The sequence below is a fragment of the Centropristis striata genome, chromosome 13 (genome assembly GCF_030273125.1).
Source record: "Centropristis striata isolate RG_2023a ecotype Rhode Island chromosome 13, C.striata_1.0, whole genome shotgun sequence".
NCBI lineage: Eukaryota > Metazoa > Chordata > Actinopteri > Perciformes > Serranidae > Centropristis > Centropristis striata.
This window is the reverse complement of record NC_081529.1, coordinates 9,530,652-9,554,329: the sequence shown is the minus strand read 5'-3', so window position 1 is coordinate 9,554,329 and position 23,678 is coordinate 9,530,652. Positions and strand designations below refer to the sequence as shown.

At 38.8% G+C, this 23,678-nt stretch overlaps 1 protein-coding gene across 1 annotated transcript in view; it reads left to right on the top strand.

The window, feature by feature from the left end:
• LOC131983103 (microtubule-associated serine/threonine-protein kinase 1-like) overlaps positions 1-23,678 on the top strand; it is a 72,375-nt gene that overhangs the window by 23,595 nt on the left and 25,102 nt on the right. The window contains exons 3-9 of the mRNA XM_059347702.1: positions 8,012-8,106; positions 10,369-10,444; positions 13,191-13,263; positions 16,569-16,729; positions 18,631-18,706; positions 19,503-19,712; positions 21,597-21,698. Coding sequence (XP_059203685.1) covers positions 8,012-8,106; positions 10,369-10,444; positions 13,191-13,263; positions 16,569-16,729; positions 18,631-18,706; positions 19,503-19,712; positions 21,597-21,698 — 793 coding nt within the window. The remainder of the gene's footprint in view (positions 1-8,011; positions 8,107-10,368; positions 10,445-13,190; positions 13,264-16,568; positions 16,730-18,630; positions 18,707-19,502; positions 19,713-21,596; positions 21,699-23,678) is intronic.

Sequence of the window (23,678 nt, the reverse complement as noted above, 5' to 3'; positions counted from 1 at the left end):
AGTCACTCTTCAGGGATATCACACAGGAAAAAGTTGAGAGGACGGGCACCAGCTACGATCCTGACCACATAGTATGAGGAGATGGGTGGCCTCCGTGCCTGTGTTCGTTTCCAGCTGCACTGTAAAACCCAACTTGTTGTTTCAACTTAAATATTTGAGTGTCCATGCTGTAAAATAATTTTATGTCAAGACAATAAAGACAATGGAGTTAACTCAAATGAATCCTGCTATTTGACTCAATATTTTAAGTTATAATTACTTTTTGCACAAATCTTTGTTGTATTGAAAAGGAAAAAATAGTTATGATAACAAACAAGCAACATTGTGGATGTTGGAAGCCAGCTGAATCCTGGAGTGTACCTTCACCTGATGGTGCCAGATTGTGATCTGGATCTGTGTTGAAGGTCCTGACAGGATTGCATTCCACTTGATTTCAAGTGACAAATAAGAATTGATACAAATTAAAATAGATGATGTTTGGGGTCACAATGGAAAGCTTGACAGGTAGTCACAGTAACTTAAGGGGATAAGTAGAGTATCAATTGGTTGAGTGGTAAGGCTGTGATTTATAGGTGCAATAATCCAAGGGAACAAACATTTAGTGTGCGTCCCTCAGGTGCTTTGGCTCAGGTGCACTGTGCTGTGAAGTCAGCTCAGAGTCACACAACAATCACACACACACACACACAACCCTCCTCTTTTGCTCATAAACAGTCTTCCTCTGTAACTAAATAAACCATTACACTTCACTTAACCAATTACGGGCAAACCAAAGGAGGTCAGTCGGGGGCCACGACACCTGAGTCAGACTGAAGAGTCTCTCCTTCTAAGTGCTGCAGCTTTCCCCTGGAGGAGCCCTAGCTGGGTTCAATACACACACACGCTTATACAGTAGGTGCTAAATCTCCCATTAGCTTTCAGTAAGGGGCCTCTGACTTTCCTCTCCTCTTAGAGTAATGGGACTCTTATTCTGTTTGATCCTCCTTCTCCTTCATCGTCTCCCTCTGAGGTCTGCTCTTACAGGAAAACACATTTTAGCTTCTCAACAGCACTAAATTTACCCCAGTTTGATAGATATTGCTACTGTCAGCTGCTATGTAACCCCCCAGACTGAGACAGAAGATTTTGAGCCTATTACAGAAAATTCGGCCTTTAATCTCAACTGAAGTGCTGTCAGGGATGTTTTGGGACCCAGAAGAGCTAAAGAACCTCGAAAGGAGAGAGAGGTGAAAAGGTCAAAGTGTCCGTGGGCTTCTCTCCCGCCCGTTGTGTTTAAGGCCCGGGGTTTATTTTGACATTAAACACAATGCTCTGTGCAGGCGAGTGGAGGTGTGATGGAGCAGAGGGGTGACAGTGTTGGCCCTCAGGCCCTCATCATGACCACTTTGGCTTCTGTCCTGGCCTTTCACTGCTGCTCATGTGACCCGATGGACAGTATTGTTAGAGACTTGGATGGCCCAATAGGAATCAATACGTCTTCATCCTGTACTGTACATACAGCACTTTGATATCATCCCTGAGCTGAAACCATTTATTTGATTAATTGCTAAATCAATTAATTGAAACAATTTCAAGTGCTTAATCTGCCATTGATTTTATTATAAACTGCACTATGTGCTATGCAAGACATATATATGTATATATATATATATATATATATATATATATATATATATATATATATTTAAGCGACTTTGAGTATTTTTAATCACAAACAATCACAATATTTTGTGTGGCAATATATATATATATATATATACACATATGTATATATATATATATATATATATATATATATATGTATATACATATACATATGTATGTATGTATACATATGTATATACATATGTATATATATATAATATATATATATATATATATATATATATATACATATGTATATATACATTTACAAAATCTTTTACCCTGACTGTCTTTTCTTAGTCTTAAATCAGTCAAGATCAGATTTAAAAAATGGATTACAATCTTTATACAGTCTATGATTACAATCCTTACTCATCATTACTGTCCACTTGAGGCTGGCTCCAAAAGTGAGTCAATCCCCATAGACCCCTATGTAAAAAATGCCCAACTTCAGAGCAAATATAACCATGTTTACAGTCTGGTACTAAAAACAGTTTTGGTATAGATAGCTGATTTCCCCATTCATGAAAACTGTACGGGGACTAATTTTATCTAACAATGCATAATGGGGCGTGGCCGCTTTGACAGGTGGCAGCCATCACAGGTGGCATGTTTTAGCAACCAGGCTTAATCCGGCATCCCTCAGCTCCACCCACGCTCCACCTTTTTACCCATTTTTGGATTAGCCAAGAGATAGGAGAAGCACTGCCAAGATGGCGGCCCGCCAGAACCACCATATTGAGCTTCATTTTGGACCTTCAGAAACCTAAAGACTATACCCATGTTTTAATACAGTCAATAACAAATATGTTCTTGTGTCACTGATGGAACCTGTGAGATTTCGGCTATTTAGTGTCACTCTGTCAGTGGCCCGATGAGTTCCTTTACCCTGCCATTAGTTTCCTTTACCTGATGCCAGGTGATTGTTTGACATTCCACATTTTGTCACCATTACTAAAAATGGTTTATTGAGTGTCTGCCTCCCTCTCTCCCTCTCCGTCCTCCAACAGTGAACTTGAGTGACTTCTCTAACGAGCAGCATTTCTCTTCCTTCTCCTCTCTTCTCCTCTGCGGTCCGCGGCCGGCGTTATCAGAAGCCTCCCTGCCGCACGCTGCATAGCAACAAGCCATCATGTGACCGTGGCTCCCTCCTCTCTCATCCCCTCCAGGGTTGGAGACGCCAACTAAAATTTCCTCTGGTTTTTTGTTTCTGGAATAAAGTGCTCCCGTCTTTTACGCTGTCATGAAACTTTACCACAGACACAGTACAGCACTGATGCACGTGTCAAGAGAATACAGTTAAAAGCACTGAATATGCGATATTTTGTTTGTTTCTGAATCCTTTCCTGCTCCTTTTGTTTCTTCCCTGAAGAGTCTCTTTCATCTTCTCCACCAACATTCCTCTAATTTATTCACCACCATTATTTCTATTTCTAGCCGTTTCCCATTCAGTCACTGCTCCCCTCATGCTGTGGAGGTAAACACACCAGTCTTCCCCGACTCCTCATCAGCACTTCTTTCCACCTCCGCCTCTCTCTTTCTTCTCTTTGAAGTGCTCTCGCTTTTAGCCTCACTTTCTCCTCTTATCTCTCTCTGTGTTTGCCCCAATCCCTCCCCCGTCTATGCCTAGATCTGACTTTGCTACATTGGTGTGGTTTCATATGAATGGGCGGTTCGGTTTGATCAATATTAATGGTTCCCCTGCTGTTGAGGAGAGGGAGGAGTATGAACATGCAGAGGATGAAGGCTCCTGTTAGTCTGGCTTTTGTCAGAGCCACACTTTCCCCCCTGTGTCATCTGCTCGGAGTCAACAATATTCCCTCGTGTGGCTTCTGCTGTGTTTGTGCAGTGTGAATATACATATGTGTGAACGGTGGAAAGAACTGGGTCATGTTTACCTTTCTCCTGTGTGGGTGATGAGCACCACTGAGAGCGCTTTCAATCTCTAATCCTTGTTTTTCTCTTCTTTTATAAAAAAGATTGCAGTCATCCTGTGCCCCTAAACATTCCCTCATCTCGCTTTCATGTCATGCTTGCACCAGCTAACACCCCTATCTCTCTGCACATCTCCTCCCTCATCCTCCACACCTCCCCCCCCCCTCCCTCCCCCCAGCCCTCGGCAACAGCACGTACAATCCAGATTTACTGAGTGCAGTGGAGTGCATCTCTCCCTCCCCTCTCTTGATCTTGAATGACCATCGAGCAAGAAACAGGCCCCGGGCATCGGAGCTCTGAAATTTGGACTCTGCTTCAGCATCAGCAGCATACTTGGATTTGTTAAGTAAATACACGCCAGTTTAGTGTCTAAACGTTAATACATAGCACCGCCAGCATTACAGGAGGGAAATTCAAGGCCAAGCGCTGTGTGTTTTTGTGTGTTTACAGCCAGCCTCCATTGATTTCCTGCAGCACTGAGAATCCATTAAACAAGAATAGCCCTCGGTTTGACTCGGCTACTCTCCGTCTTTCCAAAGTGATAAAAGCAAGTGAAGCTATGTTGAACCTTACACACCATGTTCACTTTTTGAGGTGATTGGTATCACTGCGACTGTGTTACAGTGTGATTACTGCAGCTTCATACAAACAGTTTAAGCTTATAGAACAATGTCACAATATAATTGATCCAGTTTAGAAAGTGTGAAATGGCACAACAGCTGCTATCAGGCCTGAATGTTAAATCCAATCTATTGGCATACGTGATCAATAACCATAAGTCTGGTTAGAGATCTGATCGATTGGGGCATCCTGTGTGCAGGAAACAGATAAATGAGATGGTGCTGGCTCAGGTTTGTGGAGTTATTGTATTTTTTAAGCGGAAATATTAAAAATGTAGCTCCTTTATTGATTAGCAATGTCACAACCTCGATCAGTTGTATTAGCAGATGGACAAGCGGGCGGCTGATTGGCTGCACCGTAAAAAATGTTTGTAGAAATTACAGTAAAACACTGTCAAATTGCATCAGAAATAGGGCGTAAAACAAGAAATTGCATATCACCATAATAGACACTTTTAATTACAGTAAATCAAGGGATAGTACAAAACTTTTGAAAACACAGTTTTACTGTAAAAATATATTTTAAAAAATGCATGTAAAATTAATGGAGAAATACCATATTGTCACAAGGACACAATAAAAATAAAGGGGCTACTCAGTCTAAATTACAGTTTTTTTGTAGTGGTTGCCTCACAGCAAGAGGGTCGCTGGTTCGCCTCCCGCCTGCGGCTCTTCTGTGTGGAGTTTGCATGTTCTCCCTGTGTCAGCGTGTTGTCACTGGGTACTCTGGGGCGGCTGTGGCTCGGCTGGTAGAGCGGGTTACCTACTGATCGGATGGTTGGTGGTTCGATCCCTGACCATACCAGCCTACATGTCGAAGTATCCTTGAGCAAGATACTGAACCCCAAATTGCTCCCGATGCTGCGTTCATCGGTGTGAGAATGAATTCCCAATGGTGGCAAGTGGGACCGTTTAGGGTAGCCTCTGCCACCAGTATGAATGTGTGTGCAAAGCGACTAGAAAAGCACTATATAAATGCAGGTCCATTTACCATTACTCATTCCTCCCACAGTCCAAAGAACATTCACATAGGTTTAATCGGTGACTCTAAAATACTCCGTAGGAGTGAATGAGAGCGTGAATGGTTGCCTGTCTCTATGTGTCAGCCCTGTATTAGTCTGTAGACCTGTACAGGGTGTACCCCAACTCTAGCCTAATGTCAGCTGGGATCGGCTCCAGCCCCCCACTACCCGAATGCGGATAAAAGGTTAAGGATAATCAATGAATGATTAACTGCAACCTGATAGATATAGGCTAGCGTTAGCTTACAACAAAGGCTAACATTAACATCTTCATTCAGTGTTAATAAGAACGTCCAAAGCTCAAGACGAGGAGAACAAATGTGTTGTACCAGTTGTGTTTGCAAAGAGAAGAGCAACATATTTTTTAGAGAGGCAACATTTGCTGTTATCATGCTTGAAGTTGGAGCTAGTGTTTCTGGGAGAGCAGAGACATATACAGAGACATAATGATGTGTCTCTCTAGCCTGTGGAGAAGCAAACAGAATCCTTGCAACATAAGCAGACATGGGTAGAAGCTTTCTTTTTCCATCCCCCAGTGCAGGGATGAAAATGTTTGATTTCTTAGATGGTCTGGTTGACAGCTTGTCAAGGTGGCTTAGAGCTGTTCAGCAAGTAACTATGACAGGTGTTAACACAGCAGACAGTGTGTGTCCACCTACAGGAAAGCATTGGAGTGTACAAGTGGAGCTGCACACTGCAAAAAAGGTGTGTCTAAAAACAAGATAAAAATACTAAATCTGAGGGAAATGATCTTGCCGCATGGACAGATAATTTCAGTTGACAAGATTTCTTAAATTAAGATTGTTAAATCTAGAAAGTTCATCGCTGCTTGCAGCTTTAATTTATCTTGTTTTAAGAGTTAATTTCTTATTTTCAGCATACAACATGCTTATTTCTAGATTTAATAATCTTAATTTAAGAAATCTTGTCCAGTGAAATTATCTGTTCATGCAGCAAGATCATTTCCATCAGATTTAGTGTTTTATCTTATTTTTTGACACACCTTTTTTGCAGTGCAGTGTGGTCTGTTTTCACGTTTTTAAGTTGAATTTAAAATGTTTTTGCCAACTAGCATGACCTTGGTCTATTGTTAGTAATTTACTTAGTTTTATGTGTCAGCAAATTCGTTGTCAGATCAGTCATTAATTCAATTGTTGGATAATTATTCAGATGTGAAGCAGAAAACATATGAACGTCAGAGGTATTTTTATGAAACAGTGCATCCTCTGCCTCTCAGTGTCTCACACAGTGCATCTTCAGCTCCCCGATCCCATCCCAGCCGGCTCACATCTCCACACTGCAGGTGTCAATGAGGGTCTAAATGTGTGTGTGCGGGGTTAGTGTGTCCTGCTGCTCACATGTGAACCCATGTGACCATGGCTGAAAGGGGAGAGAGAGAAAGGAAACCAGCCATTCTCTCCATCCGGCAGCGAAGACGAGACACTGTTTGCATTTTGTTTGTTCCCTCCTCTTTGTTCCCAGGTTTTTTATTTGCATTTATGCATTGCACGCCTCTCAATACCTTGGAAACCAAAGCACATTGTGTGGCACATATTTTAAAAAAGCCTTCACAATAAATTGCACTCTTGCATTGTGAGCGTTCTACCAAAATAAGGGGGGCCTCAAATACAAAAAGCTGAAACCCAATAGTGTGTGAGTTGGATACAGTAATACTGTGTGTGGTGTGAATGTGTGTGGAGTCCACAGGCAGATTTGGGATGACTCAGTGTGTTGGTGACTGCTATTAAACGCTCAAAACATAATTACTGAGGTCATGGGAAAGTGGATGATGTTCACGTCTTACCAGCTATCCTGTCTTTTCTCTTATATTCTCTCTAACTTTGCCTCCCTCTCATCTTGTCCCATACTCATTTCTTATCTTGGCTGAGAGGAGGCAGACAGGGATGGATGACTGAGGAAATTGAATTCTCCTTATCGCCGTTGTGCTCCTGCAGTGAGCCGTGCATGTGTCTGCTTCTTCTGCACCGATGCATGCAGCTACTACAGTATGCACATATTAGTGCAGAGAGACACAGACACACAACTTTGATTTCAGTATCTTCTCACAGTGGCGGACTCAGGGGGGGGGCAATCGCCTCCATGGTTGAAAAAACGTGCTAAACTGCCCTCAAGGGTGGTGAAAACAAGAGGAAGTGCCTTATTGGTTGCCCTTTACACGTGGAAAAAATGATTGGGTGCCCTCTAGGGTGCCCCTTTGTACAATATATTATGTACAGTGCATACATTATGTAAAATTATGTTAGATAACGTGCCTTAATGAGTGCTCTTCTACTGCCCGTCTGCCCTTCTGGTACCTCCATGGTTGAAAAGTTGTGGCTAAATTGCTCTCTAGATGGTGAAAACAGGAGAAAGTGCCTTATTGGCTGCCCTTTACACATAAAAAAAATGATTGATTGCCTCTAGGGTGCCCCTTCATACAATAAATTATGATGATGTGCTCTCGCGAGCCAGCTTTCAAAATAAGAGCACAGTGTGTTAACAGAATCCACCACAGAATTTACAAGAATACGATCAAAATAAAATGCCCCCGGACCCCCCTAGATGGTTCAGTTTGGTTCAGTACCATATCATCAATTACTTTGATCTGGATCTCCTTTAAACTTAATGCTAATATTTCATCATACATTATGCATCATAGCTTTTTGCATGCTGGTGGGGTCCCATGTTGTGCAGAAAGTGCCCTTTTTATTCTTTCACCCCTGCCCTTCAAACAGTTTGAGTCCATCACTGTCTTCTCATGTTTACAAGCATCTTTCTCTCTTTCTTTAGTTGCCGTACAAGCAACAGAAAAAGTCTTATCCTGACCACCACTTCCCCCACGCTGCCTCGCCCACACTCCCCTCTACCGTTACCTGGACACCTCGGTACGTATAGTAACGCATCACACCTCAGCTGGGATGTTGTCACTGGGGATATTTAGGGGGAGAAGAGGTTTACATCATCTAAAAACTGGGAGCATGAAGATTATTTGAGATGCAGCTGTGTGTAAAGTTTTTCTATTCATAAATCTGGTTAGGCGCCTATTCCAAAATTGAAAGTTTAGAGGGTATATGGGTTAAGAACATTCCCATATTCAATTATGTTCCATAAGTTGTTGCAGCAGTTTTGGGGTTGATGCCATTTTTTTACACAAATGTACTGTATTCAGTGGTGGATAGTAACTAAGTACATTTACTCAAGTACTGTACTTAAGTACTTGTACTTTACTTGAGTATTTCCATTTTATGTAACTTTTTACTTCTACTCCACTACATTAAGAGGCAAATATTGTACTCTTAATCCACTAAATTAAGCTGACAGCTTTAGTTGCTTTACAGGTCGAGATTTAACATAAAAAACATGATGAATTGAAAGTGAGACTTTTTTTAATTTTAATTAAAACTCATATATTAAGTAGTTACAAATTAGCCCTACCTTGAGACAACTCAAACACTGCTTATATAAATGCATCACCAACAATATATTTGGAATATATAAAACAATCTGAGTGGGTTCATTCTGCATAACGATTACTTTTACTTTTGATACTTTAAGTACATTTTGTTGCTGATACTTTTGTACTTTTACTTCAGTAAGTTTTGAATGCAGGTAAAGGAGTAAATTCAGTGTGGTATTATTACTTTTACTTTAGTAAATGATCTGAATACTTCTCCCACCACTGAATGTATTTTACCATTTTTGAGAGTTGGTAGATTCAAAATGCTCAAAAATCCCTCCAAAAAACACATTAAGTTTCTAAGCCAGGGAGGAGCGGAGGGCCGGACCAATACTCTGAACTTAATTCTGCTCAATATTAAGTTCATCACTTAAAATGCAACGAATTACATGTTTTAGAGCTGCTACTTGTGAGAATACATGTGATAAGACTATGTTAATGTGGAGTAAGTTAACTATAGTAAAAAGTAAAAAAAATAAAATAAAAAAAATCACTACTACAAATTCCATTCATAATCTCACTTTTCCATTTATTTATCTGCCTAATGCCCAGGTCTGCACTAAGACCTTGAGGAACACCAGAGACAGAAGCCATGCTGTGATTTGGTGTCAAAACCTTTGACATTGTGGACATTTCTGCAAGAATTGCATTTTTTGGCAATTAGATGGCATGTACTTTTGTCGTGGAAACTGCTGAGAAACCCCCTTATTGTCAATATACCTATGAAAGTCAGACATCCTCTGAATGCTCTGGTCTCTAGTTAATGGTTGTAAAGTTTCATGAGGCTGTGATTATCCTAGAGGTTACAGCAGCTCCTTTAATAAAGTGACGTCAAGTCAATTATTTCTGGTGGCCAGCAGGGGGCGACTTCACTGGTTGCAAAAAAAGTCAGACTCCATAGGATTCTATGAGAAAACGACCCTACCTCTCACTTGATTTATTACCTTAGTAAATATATTTTTAATTGGTTTATGGTCTCAGTTGGTAGCTTTGAGTGTTCTTCAATACACCATGATGTTAATTTAGCTAAATATTGTCCCATTTAGAGTAAACTCTTTTTGAAATATGGATGCAGCTTGTTAACCAAGCTAGCGCCTGCATGAGCTGATGAGTTTATGTCCTCTGCCTCAGCTCCACCCTCTCATTAAAAAGTGTCACTTCTGATTTAAAAAACACAAACAAAAATTACAAACTCAAGGCGTCAAAACGTTGCTCTACTTTGTCCAATTAATTTATAGAATCCATGTTTTGACCTTTTTTTTTTCAATGTCCAGGACTTGACTAAGCTGCTCTCATGTTGGCGCCACATACTTTTTGATCCCCAAAACCGAAATCTGAAGGGTGGCGTATAGATTATACATCATCTTTACTTTGGCTGCTCCCTTCAGTTAACTTGCTTGATTCATTCATCTATGAAAAAGCCTCCAATCTAATCTCTTAGGCAGAGCAAATAAAGTTTAGGCTGCAAAGCTTTCATCAGTCTGAAAATCAATGATAGGCCTTTATGATTTAGAAAAAATCTAAATCAATTTCACACCCTTTTACCCCTGCAAACCCAATGATTATGAATAGTCACACTGTCGTATTGAACCACAGAATTGTTTTTCTGTCGTCATCTGGTCACAATGTGAGCATTTTCGTCTCCCTTCCCCGTGTCTCATCCTCTGTGCATGTCTTCTTGTCCCCCCAGGGAGCAGCCCTCTGGACAGCCCACGAAACTTCTCTCCCAGCAACCCTGCACACTTCTCGTTCGCCTCTTCCAGAAGGTCACTGCTTCTTTTTTATCACTACATATGTTGAGTGTAATTACATGCACACTTGTGTTTGTGCCAGAGATGTGAGAGAGGCAGAAAGTGAGACATTCGAGGGGAAACAGACAGAAGTCAAGTCAGTGTGTGACAAAGGGAGGAGAGGAGAGAAAACAAGGGAGCATCAGAGATCACAGGAGAGGTGTGGATCTGTTGTTGTGCGAGGTCTCTCACATCCCGGGGAGCAGGGAGCCTCCCGCTGCACTCACAGGTCCTCACAGTGTGCCAGGCTGACTCATGTATGACAGGGCCAAGCCATTACATTCACAGCGTGTCCGTGTTTATTCAATCTGCTCTGGTGACGCTGTATGTTAGCATTTGTGGGCACGGGGACATGAATACGTGCATCTATTTGTAAGCATGTGTTTTTGCATTTGAGCTCGTAATAGAAGGTATTAATGTTGTTTAATATATGAAATATATGCCTGTTCATACTGAGGTCTAGAGAGGGAATATTACATCGATGATCGATTAATGGTGGTTAAGAGTTTGGTCGATCATCTGAGATTTTTAATCGATCCGTGTATTTTTTATTTTAAAGTGAGAATTAAGTTGGATAAAGCTTCAGTCTGCAAACTGAAAGCTGCAATAACAATTATAAAACACACAGAAATTACAAGAGTGTTAATTAGAGCAAAACCTGCTTGTTGTATCAAATCTTGCTAGCATTAATTACGTTAAGTGTTTCATTTGATCCAAAACTTAATTAAACACAAAACACATTTACATATGAAGATTACTGTGAAAGCTAACCTCATGCCTCTTCGGGGGCTAAAACATAAAACATGATGTTATCTTTACAGTTTAATCTCACTTGAGTTAGTTTTACGATCGACAGGAAGTCTCTTTCTGATCCATTCAAAATAAAAGTGTCCGTTATCAAAACAGGCTTTTGCATAGTACTGTATATATATTTTTTATTTTGCTCATGTATGCATGTTTTCATACATACCGGTACTGGAATATGTATAAATACATAGCGATTAATCGATTAATTGATCGTTAACGTTATAGATAATTGAGTTGGCAGATTTCTTCCAAATGCCCATCCCTACTGAAGTCCATAAAGAAAGACCATATTTAAGGAAAACTGCAGTAGTGTGAGACTCTGAAAAGTGGTCCAGTCATAGTATGGATGCATAAAGAAGGGCGAGCCGTCACTGCATGCATATAGGCAGAGATGTATGTGAAGACGGCCAATTAGACTGTTATTTACCTCTGTCTCTCCTCAGTCAGACACAGTGTTGGGAGTGTAAATCTTCTGTCCTCGTTTATCAGATCCGTCTGCCTGCCTGTCACTGTGAGATCGAGGCACATAGAAGCACAATGAATGAGTCCTCTGTGCTCTCCTCACTGAAAATAGGCTCCTGGGACAAACTAAATGTGTTATAAGTCATTGGGCTTTCTTCTTCTTTTTCTTTTTTTGTTACTGTAGCTGACATTGAGAAGTGTTTAGATATGTGAAAATGTGTTGCTGTCAGTGTTTTGTCTTACAGTCAGGTACTAAAAATAATATTTTGTTCAGACTCTAGAATATTAAATATAGTATACACAATACTCTGATGCTAACAGTGGTGGTAAGTATGTTTACTTAAGTACTGTACTTGAGTACTTCTACTTCTCTACATATTGAGGCAAATATTGTACTTTTTACTCCACTACATTTAGCTGACAGCTTTAGTTACTTTTCAGGTCAAGATTTAACATGAAATATTTGATCAATTTAAAGTAAATGGTAAATGGACTGCACTTATATTGCACTTTTATCCAAATCGTTTTACACTACAGACTCGTGCTCATTCACCCGTTCACACACACATTCATACTGGTGCCCGCTGCCACCATTGGGAGTTCATTCATTTAGGGTTCAGTGTCGAAGTATCCTTGCCTGAGGATACTTCGACATGTAGGCTGCCATGGTCAGGGATCGAAACAGCGACCCTCCGATCAATGGGTGGCCACTCTACCAACTAAGCCACAGCCTCCCCAAAGTGATATTTTTTTTTTATGAAATCTAACTACAGTATATTAATTAATTAAATGTGCCCTGCCTTCACAAAATTAAAATGCTGCTTACATAAATGCATCAAACAACAATACGGCTGTGGCTCAGTTGGTAGAGCGGGTTGCCGACCGATCGGAGGGTCGGTGGTTCGATCCCTACGAGCCTACATGTCGAAGTATCCTTGAGCAAGATACTGAACCCCAAATTGCTCCCGATGCACATCGGTGTGTGAATGAATTCCCAATGGTGGCAGGTGGCACCGTTTAGGGTAGCCACTGCCACCAGTATGAATGTGTGTGTGAACGGGTGAATGAGCGCAGTCTGTAGTGTAAAGCGCTAGAAAAGCGACATATAAGTGCAGGTCCATTTACCATTTACAAATAATGTAATAATATATTTAGAATATATAAAACAATCTGAGTGGGTCCATTCTGCATAACAAGTACTTACTTTTGATACTTTAAGTACACTTTGATGCTGATACTTTTGTACTTTTACTTTAGTAAGTTTTGAACGCAGGGCTTTTACTTGTAGTGGAGTAATTTCACAGTGAGGTATTAGTACTTTTAGTACTTACTGAAGTAAGAGATCTGAATACTTCTTCCACCACTGGATGCTAATACTATATGATCTGGAGTTTACAACAAAATGTATGCATTTTTAGGTTTTTAAATTATGTAACATTTGTGTTCTCTACAGAGCGGACGGACGACGATGGTCTTTAGCATCTTTGCCATCATCTGGATATGGCACCAACACTCCCAGCTCAACGGTAAATCACTTCCTTGCCTACCCATCATATAAATCAGGGAATCCCAAACAGGGGTAACCTATACAACAATATGCAATCGCTGGGAGGTTCTTAACTCAACCAACAACTAATCTCAAGTAACTCAAACTGTTGGGACATTGATCTTTACTTTATTATAATGCCTAACAAACTGAGAGAAGAAGAGACTTGATAGCTTGCTAAAAGTTGACAAATCAAATAGTTGAAATGATTTGCTAAAAGGACTTAAAAGAGTCAACTAACAGTAACGAAACTGTTAAATTCAACTACTAGAGGTGGGGTAAAAATCGATACAGCATAGCATTGCGATATTTTGCGTGGCAATAAATATATCGATTCATGGTCGCCAAGTACGACATTTAGCATTTTTGAAGGCTGTAGCGGGCTCACTTTTAGGAATAGACTGGAGATCCTGGTATCATATGAAACTAGAGGATTGTCGAAGAAACACTGGGAAGTTTCTGTATTTAGGTTAATTTAATTTTGTGGACACAAAATGTAGTTAAACAGTTAAATTGCAATATACTGTTTGCAAATACTGTTTGATATACTACTATATCATTTCATGACTCAAGTATTGGGATAAAATCGTATCTACCTCTATCAATTAGTTAGCTAAAAGTAGGCAAATTAAATAGCTGAAATAGTTAGATAAAAGTAAAGAAATTGTTGAAAAAGTAAGCTAAACAAAACAGATAAATGGCTCAAACTTCTAGCTTCTAACTTCAGCTAGCTGTACGGATACAAACTTGACCTTATATAATTGAGAATTTGAAATAACATTCAGTTTATAACCCATTTCCATTAATAAGACATATTTGCAACATGTCTGGTGGTGTAATAAATTAGCACCAGTATAATCTCTAGAGTCTCATTCACACCATTCATCAGATTCTCACCATGCCAAGACTTCACTTCACTCCACATGCATTATAGTTATGTCCAAAGCAAGCCTCGTCATCTGTCTCCAAATCTTTAACTTAAAACACTAACACAGTATATTAAACTGATTCCACTTCTATTTCTTTCCCTTGTGTCTTTTGGTGTGTCTTGTTGCGTAACAACACGTCAGAGGCCTGTTCTCTCCATGTGGCTGTGGACTGAGGCTTAGATGATGAATGGAGGAGGACAGGAGAGGAGAAGCTTGCATGAGATGGATCACATTCTACCTCACAGTCATTTTAACACAGGCTAAATATAGCCAGATGCTATTATTAGAAACAAATAGATATTTCATACTAATAGAAAATAGATATTCAATACTCTGACTTTTATAAATGAGACTGAGCTGGTGTGCAGTTCCCCACCCCATTTTCAGTGGTATAAATAATAATCAAATACATTTCCACCCAAAAGATTCTATCACTAAAGGATAGCCTGTTGGCATGAATGGTGAAGGTACTCTCCCCGGTTCTTGTCTTTCTTATCAACAGTTAAATCAGATGGGTGATTCTACTGCCAGCAGCCTGTTAGCTTAGCTTAGCACAAGGACTAAAAACAGGGACAAACAGCCTGGAACATAACTCTCCATAAAACCATTACTTGTTTTAACCTTTGTCAATACTTTCTTTTTAAAGCCTTTCCTCAATCACCAAAATGTTGTTGACAAAGCTGTTTTTTGTGTATGATTATCATACAATCGTACACAATATACTGTACATAACCCACAGATAGCTTACATGCTTGGTCTAAAATCCCATTCATATGAACTGCTACGTATGCTGGTCACCGAGGTTATAATAGTTTTGGATTTTTCATTAGTTTTAGTTTTAATTTCTTTGTCAATTTTTGTTTTCAGATTCAGTTAGTGTCATTAGTTTTTAGAGTGAGTTTGTTAGTTTTAATTATTTATTTCTTTTATCTTTATCTTTATTTGTCTGATCCATCTCAGCTCCAATAAGTTTATTAAGTCATAAAACCAGATAGATGAAATAGATTTCATATCAACCAAAAGGTTTACGTATGAAAAAAGATAAAAACGAAGGACATTTTCACTATAATTTAAGTTAGTTTTAGCGAGATTTGTAACCACACAATGCAGTTTCAGTTAGTTATCGTTTTTTTAAAAACTCGTTTTTATTTTTATTTCAGTTAACGAAAATGTTATTTCATTTCTTGTTTTCGTTATTTTGTTAGTTTTTCGTTAACTATAATAACCTTGCTGGTCACAACAGCTGCTTTGGCTGAATAGACAAGAAAGCGCTATTTACAGAGCTTGAACAGAAAATAGAAGAAAAGATGTCACAGTTCTGGGAAAAGCAGAACAAAACCCATGGTTAGAGTAATGGATAGGTAGAGCAACATTTGTACAATCAGTGGAAAAACCTGGTCATGCATGAAAAAGACAAAGAAAAACAGTCCACTCGTCTCCTGTCCACCCTTTTAGGTCTGCCCGTTTGATTGATCAGTGATCGATCTTCTGGTTAGCAAAGTAAGTGGAAGAGGTTCAGGTCTCATTGTTCTGATGAAGGCAAATGAGGAGGTGAGACGGATTGATGGGTCTGAACCCTGCAGGCTCACCGGACTTCATTAACATTTCAATTCTCAGCTTCTCATCTGGAGCGTGTAAATACTGTAATAATGGATCTGTTAGTTGCGTCTTATGAGGGACGAAAAAGGACATGAGTAGAAAAAAATAAATTAATAAATTAAAAAAATAAATTAAAAATGAATAAATGTAGGAATAAAATAAATAAATAAATAATACTATATTTTTACATGTATTTTACTATTTATTGAGGTATTTCTGTTTTTATTTATTTCTACATTGTCATTTATTTATTTATTTCTACATTTATTTATTTATTGTTATTTTTTATTCCTACATTTATCTATTATTTTTTTATTTCTACATTTATTTATTTATTATTTTTTTATTTGTACATTTATTGATTTATTTATTGATTTATTTATTTATACATTGAATTATTTATTATTATTTTTTATTTCTACATTTATTTATTTGTTTATTTTCATTTATACATTTAGTTATTTAATTATTATTTCTACATTTGTTTATTTATTTATCAATTTTCGTCCCTCATAGGAGGGTGACAGTTGCTGGAGTTTTGTTTGTTGTCGTGTATTTTCTGGCACTTTTTCTTGTTTATCCGTCCAACTCCCGCCAACACCCGCTGTAATATTCTTGTTTCCCCTCCTCATCTGCCAACTTTTCCCTCTGCTTCCCCTCCGCTCCCTCACCCCTCTAATCCTCTCCCCACCCACGTCTGCTTCCTCTTCCTCCTCCACCCTTCGCTCCTGCCTCTCTTCCTCTTCCCTCGCTCCAGTCCTCCAGCTCCTCTCAGGAGCGGCTGCACCAGCTGCCCTTCCAGCCCACCATGGACGAGCTCCACTTCTTATCCAAGCACTTTGGCAGCACCGAGAGCATCACGGATGACGACGGAGGCCGCTGCTCTCCCCACATGCGCCCGCGCTCCCGCAGTCTCAGGTCAGCAACAGTAGCACCACCCATGAGATTAAACAGCGGCTTGAGCTGCCCCAAAAGCACTATCCTCTTTTTAAAAGGACTCTTTCAAAGCAGATTTACAGGGGTTGCCCCTGCTTGATCTTGTTATTGCTTTTATATAACCTGTTTTAAAGCTAACATGACGGAAGTATGCTTAAGATTAAATCAGCACCTAAAATGTACCACTAAATAGAGAAAGGTAATAAATGTAGGCTACATCAAGATAAGGTCATCATTAAAGTGAGATGATGTAACTGACTTCCTTCTTGGTTTGGACCGGTAACTTGTGTTCTAATCTCGTGGCCATTGTGGGGTTCATTTTAACATTATAAATTATAACAATTTTTCTTCTTAAACTGGATGTTGCTTTGTAATTCACAATATAAAGTGAGATGAAATGACACATTCCCATTCCTCTTACAAATAAAAAGGTGAATTTATCAATAAAACCATTAGCTTGGGTGGGCTAATGTTAGCCAATTTTTAGTCATTGTCACATGCAGAGTGCTGCAGGGATGATGTTTTTTTTTTTTTTTAGGCTAACCACAAAAAATCATCCTGAAAACAAACAGGTTTTGAATTTAGGAATATAGCAGAAAATAAGCTTTGTGGGAAACATACATTTATGTCACTTACACGTTTTGTTTAGCAAGATTATATTTAAGAAGACAACTGATTTCACTGCAAAATTTGAAAATCCCTTCAGGTTGTATTAAGATATCAAACCACAACCATTCAAAAACACTCGTTGACTTTGAGAAGAAAGAACCTTAATTTGAAAAAATGCTAACTCATTTCTGGGCTTTGGGACATACTGATTCATGGTGCTATATAATAACATTATAATATAATGAGATGACCAATTAACTGTAAAAGTGTGAGTGAGTAATTTATTTGGTTCTCAGGGTTATAGGATGTCCATTATTGCACCTGGGTCCAAATACTTGTGGCCATTTTGAAAAAATGGCTGCCACGGCAACCAGAATCTGAGTTTGTGATGGCCCAATATCCAGTTTTGATCCAAATAGATTCATCCAAATTTGGTGCTTTTATCACAAAATTGTTAAGATATATTGAGCACTAAACAGCCATTTAGCTGACTTGTGCTACCATGACACTATGCTTCAATATGAACAGTTCAGCAAAAGTTACAGGCTCATTTTAAATCATAAATAAAATTAATATTCTTATATGTAAAAGTGTTTTACTCTCCTTTCATGCAAGATAAAGTGACAGTTGTGGGAGAAAAAGAGTCAAAAAGTCAACAAACTGACTCAGCAATGTCAGTTTTGAAGCTAGCTTACGTTAGCTAATATTAGCTACCACAAACAAGCGTACTGAAGTTGAGCTTGTCTTGATATGCATGAACCACAGAATTTCTCTTTTTATAAGATATGACTTTATTTATCCCGCAGTGGGGAAATTCAGTTGTCACAGCAGCTCAAGATACAGGCACAAAGTAAGACAGAATAAGAATATAAAAGAATAACATTATACACATTATATAGATACATTTCTGCTATTTGGCATTTATTACTAATATATTGTGTGTTTGTTTGTTTTCCTGAGAGTACTTTGAATACAGATATTGCACATTGGCGAAAATATATTTTAGCATGTTAAATAGGTATTAAACCTATTTAGGTGGCGTGGTATGAACATCAATGAATAAATATATCTAAATATATAAGTGGTGTATGACATATATAATATAGGAAAAATACAGAAGGCCTAATAAAGGCCTAATGTGGTAGGATGTAAACAGATAATGCAAATAAACCAGTAAAGTGACCTGGTTATTATCAGCTCATTTCCAGGGCTGATGCAATCTCAAGCATAGTTGAGACATATATTACTAACTGTTTTTCTTTTTCCCTCTGCAGCCCGGGACGTTCCTCCTCCTGCTATGATAATGAGATAGTCATGATGAACCATGTGTACAAAGAGCGCTTTCCAAAGGTGAGACGTGTACACACACGCAAAGCTGCTTTGTGATAAACATCATATTCAATAAAGATACACACAACAGTGAGCAAATCCATAAGCCTACAGAGCATTAAACCAATCTTTCAAGCCACAATGACGTTCTAATCCTATTTAGTCAAAGCTCATATTTTAGTGAAATAAAAAGGGGATATAATTTATGATTGAGCATGTTCCGAGATTTGTATTGAACAAATGCACAGTAAACACAGTCATAACCGAAACAAAAACACAGTAAAAAAAGAAAGGGAAAAATAGTGCCATGGGGGCTGCTAAACCATAGCAAACAAGATTATGTGGCACTGCACGTCGCGATACGTTCACCCTGTCACAGAGAATATTAAGTTTAGTCACTGCCACACTTTGAAAAGTTCAATAAAAAGACTTTCATTTTCGCCTCATTTTTCTCCCTTTCACTCTTTTGGCGCTCTGAGGGTGGTTTCAAAAGGAAGTGGGCCGACAGTTTCCACGAGATAAAAATCGAGCCTTAGGAAATTGGGCATTATAGTTTGGAGTTCATTCGAGGTAAAAGCTCTTTCGGGCTTGTTCTTTCATGAGTCAAATGGGGAAAAAATACGGCATTGCATTGAAGTCTGTGTAAAGCAGCAGGGTTACAAATGAAATAGCTTTCTGAACTTTCTGTCACTTACCTCTGGGTCTTCTAAAGAAATTCAATTTTTTCCCAAAACTTAATTTCCGTTGCTTATACCTCCACTCCCCTTTCTCAAAATCTCTTTCTTCCTGCCCTAACACATCGCTTTTGTTCTCTCAGGCCACAGCACAGATGGAGGGGAGGCTGGCTGAGTTCATCCACGCTTTCTCTCCTGAAAATGTTCTTCCACTGGCCGACGGAGTCCTCAGCTTCATTCACCACCAGATCACAGAGCTGTCCAGAGACTGCCTGGCCAAATCCCGTGAGGGCCTCATCACCTCCGTCTACTTCTTTGAGCTGCAGGAGAACCTGGAGAAGCTTCTTAATGATGTGAGATAGAAAAGATGTAATACCAAAAAAACTCATGTTAGAGCAGCTAAGACCTGACTGCCACCAGAAAGTTCATTTTGGGTGCTGACTAAAATGTGCCTGTAGCACCGACTAAAGACAGTTATCAATTAACAATTTTAAGGACAAAAAAATAAATAAATGCAAAAATAAGGAAACTTTTTTTTATCTGCACCATTAGTTTTTATACAAAAAAGTAGATGAAAGATTAAAGCTGCCAACTTTGAAATATGGTATTATATATATATGATTATATATTATAAATGGTTCCATAAATAAATACATTTCCCATTAATTGTAATAAAAATAAATAGGCAATAAGAAATAAGAAATAATATTACATAGAAATTTAGGAATTTATAAATAACTCTATTTATTTACTTTCCTATTTAATTTTGTTTTATTTATTTGGTAATAAAAAATAATTGTAGAAATGTATTCATTTAGTTTTCTATTTATGTGTTATATATTTAAAGAGTATTTTTGTATGTATTTGTCTATTGAAAAATTAAATAATATAAATGACAGGAGAATAAAAACAACAGAAATATCTTTTTATGTCACATTTTACCAATTTAGTAATGCCTACGTTGAGGCAATTTGATTTATTTTGCATCCCCTGTCATTCAAATGATGTGAAGGACTGGCATTTGTCACTGCAGCGTCTGGTTTGGTGTGAATGCATGTTTGCCATCTGCTCTATGTGGTGATATTATGTCAGTGTTTACAGCTTGTTGTGCCATGGCAAAATGGTCTAAAAAATCTATTTTTCACATAAAAATGTGCCACCAATATTTGCATATGCTGGCTTCAGAATAATTCTCAAGGATGGGAATCAAAAGCTAAGGTATCATATTGGCAGATATGATTGGCAGATCAGATCCTTTACTGAAGTAAAAGTATGAATACCACACTGTGAAATGACTCCACTATAAGTAAAAGTCCTGCATTCAAAACTTACAGAAGTAAAAGTACAAAAGTATCAGCATCAAAATGTACTTAAAGTATCAAAAGTAAAAGTACTCTTAATGCAGAATGAACCCACTCAGATTGTTTTTATCATCAAATTGTATTATAAGAATATTTGTATTGATGCTTTTATGTAAGCAGTGTTTTGGTTTTGTAAAGATAGGGCTCATTTATCTACTATATATACTGTTCAAGAATTCAATTGAAAAAAAAGTCTAATCTCTTTAAATGTATCATGTTTTTATGTTTAATCTCAACCTGAAAAGTAACTAAAGCTGGCAGATAAATGTAGTGGAGTAAAAAATACAATATTTGCCTTAAAATGTAGTGAAGTAGAGGTATAAAGATACATAAAATGGAAATACTGTATAAGTACAGGTACCTCAAAATTGTACTAAATACAGTACTTGAGTAAATGTACTTAGTTACTTTCCACCTCTGCATATTAGCATGAGCATTGAAATCTTTAAGTCACACAACCAGGTAAATTAAACCAAAAACAGACAAATCTTCTGCTGTGACGCCGTGGGAGCACATTGAAGGATAGATCCAACTCAAGTCTTCTAATTTCATACAGACTCGTGAAGCCTTTGGTGAGAGATGAGATTTTAAAAAGAGGCTAATTAAGCTTAGAGCAGATAACAGGTATCAGGCAATCTCATCACCAACCTCATTTTGACGGGTTGATTAGATCGTTGTGATTACTCTGGGTCGCCTGCTTTGGTGCGATTATATTGCTCGAGTTTTTAATGATCAGACATTCTCATATGTCAGAGCTTTTAGAAGCTTTTGTCACTCGGCCTGTCTTTCTGTCTCTCTTTGTGCTGTGTAAGAAAACTTTTAGAAATACTGCTGTGTTTATCTCTCTCTGTCTTTCTGTGTGTGTCTCTCTTTCAGGCCTTTGAGCGTTCTGAGAGCTCGGAGGTAGCCTTCGTCACAGAGTTGGCCAAGAAGCTTCTCATCATCATCTCCCGGCCTGCCAGGCTTCTGGAGTGTCTGGTACGATTACATCCTATTCTACTGCCATTTTCACAATCCCCATCCCACCCCACCCTTTATCCAACAAGTTCTCCAACATAAACTACAGAAGAGGTTGTGTGTCAGTAACACAAATTACGGCTCGTAGGTACATATAGCGGCTCTGGGTACAATAGTGCGTTCTAAAATTAGCACACACGAACGGTTTGCGGTTGTAAAAAAGGCTGCAGTTTCTGTGGATTTATGTTGTGAAACCACTAACCTAGGTTTAGGGCAAAACCTTCCTGGTAAGGTTAAAGCCGTGTTTATACTAGGGGGGGAAAATGGCCACCGGGAAAGTCTCAGGCCACACCCTCTCAAAAGTCCGCTCACTCCGCGTGTCTCCACTATAAGTTAACCTCCAGAGGGATTTAGAGACTCTGGAGGTGACGTATGGTTTTCACCGTCGCTAACTGTGCACAACGTCAGCAGCTGAAAGCAGCATGGCTAATTATGCACAGAATCTCCGCTGATCATGAACATAGTGATCGTAAGTGTTTGTATATGTATTTTGTATATTGTACATGGTTTTTTTTGTTTGTTTTTTTGTTTTTGTTTGTTTGTTTTTTGTTTCGTAATTCTCTGCTTTTTTTACATCATGGCCAGGGGACAACAGATGAAAACTAGCCTTCTGGCTAACTCTGGCTTTTTTAACCATGTGTAATCATGTGTTTTATGAAATTGCACTGTCCCCTTTTAAATAAACTAATAATAATAATAATAATAATAATAATAATAATAGTGATTGTGAATTAACGGCAACGCTAACTGTGCACAGAGTGTCCTGTGCTTGGTGTAAACAAACAGAGATCGCTAAGTGAACACCTCCTGCAGCAGCACATACACACTGTACTGCTACAGAGCTAACTGCTGCTAACGGCGGCTCTTCTTAAGAAGAGTAAGAAGCAGTCGCTGGATTTGTCTTCAGTCACTTTCTTGAAAAATCACTGCTGTCAATCACCACTATGCAGCAAGTTGTTTACAGCAGCCGGTGAAATACGGAGACATAGCTCGTTCATCGCTGCCTGTTCACAAGACCTATATTGACGTTTTTGACAGGAGAACAGGCTGCCTTTATCGCAGAACATTTCACAGCTCATGCCCCTCTTGTGACTAAAGACAAATTGATTTTCTTTAGATTAAAACAGGCACAGATACTCATTTGTTTGTCCATTAAAAGCATTTAAGTACTTCGATGTATAACACAGCGGGGGGCAGAAAATCAAAACAAGCAAACATTGAAGTAAAAGAGCCTGTCCAGTCTGTCTGGATGGCGAATACATTTGCATTTAGATTAAAATTTACCCCTCAGTACGAGTGATAGCAGGCAGCGCCCCCCTGCTGCTGGGCCGCCTTCCAGTCTGACTCACACGGACCATGACCATGATCATTTAAAGTTGGAGGCAGTCTGTGTGTCTGTCTAACGGGTTGTTTTTCTGGGGTGATATGCGTGTGACTGTGTTGTATAACAGTCTTGTGTCCCACTCAATGAGTCACGCCACAGTTTTTGATTATGAGCGACAGCTGAAGCGGTGACATGAAGAATTGATTCGTGGATGTGATGCCACCCTCGTTTCTGCAGATCACTGCAGTTGGATTAAAGTGTAGGCGATCCATTACATGTTTTTGACATAGTTAGTAACCAGGTTTGGATCAGCAGCCAGGGATTAACATGGTGACACAATCAATTAATTCTGCCTCTGTAATACATCAAAATGTGGTCATAAAGTCTTTGGTGGAGCATGGATTTTTGAATCTCTGCCTGGTGTAAGCCTTACCTATATTCTCAGAATAATGTGCTAAATTTGTACCTTTAGAGCAGTAGTTCTCAACCTTTTTGAGTCGCGACCCCCAATTTAACATTCATGTTGTCCGCGACCCCCGCTCACTGAACACAATCTCACAGTTCAGATCATACAAACTCAGTTGATACGACGAATTTTGGACAAATAATGAAGCAGA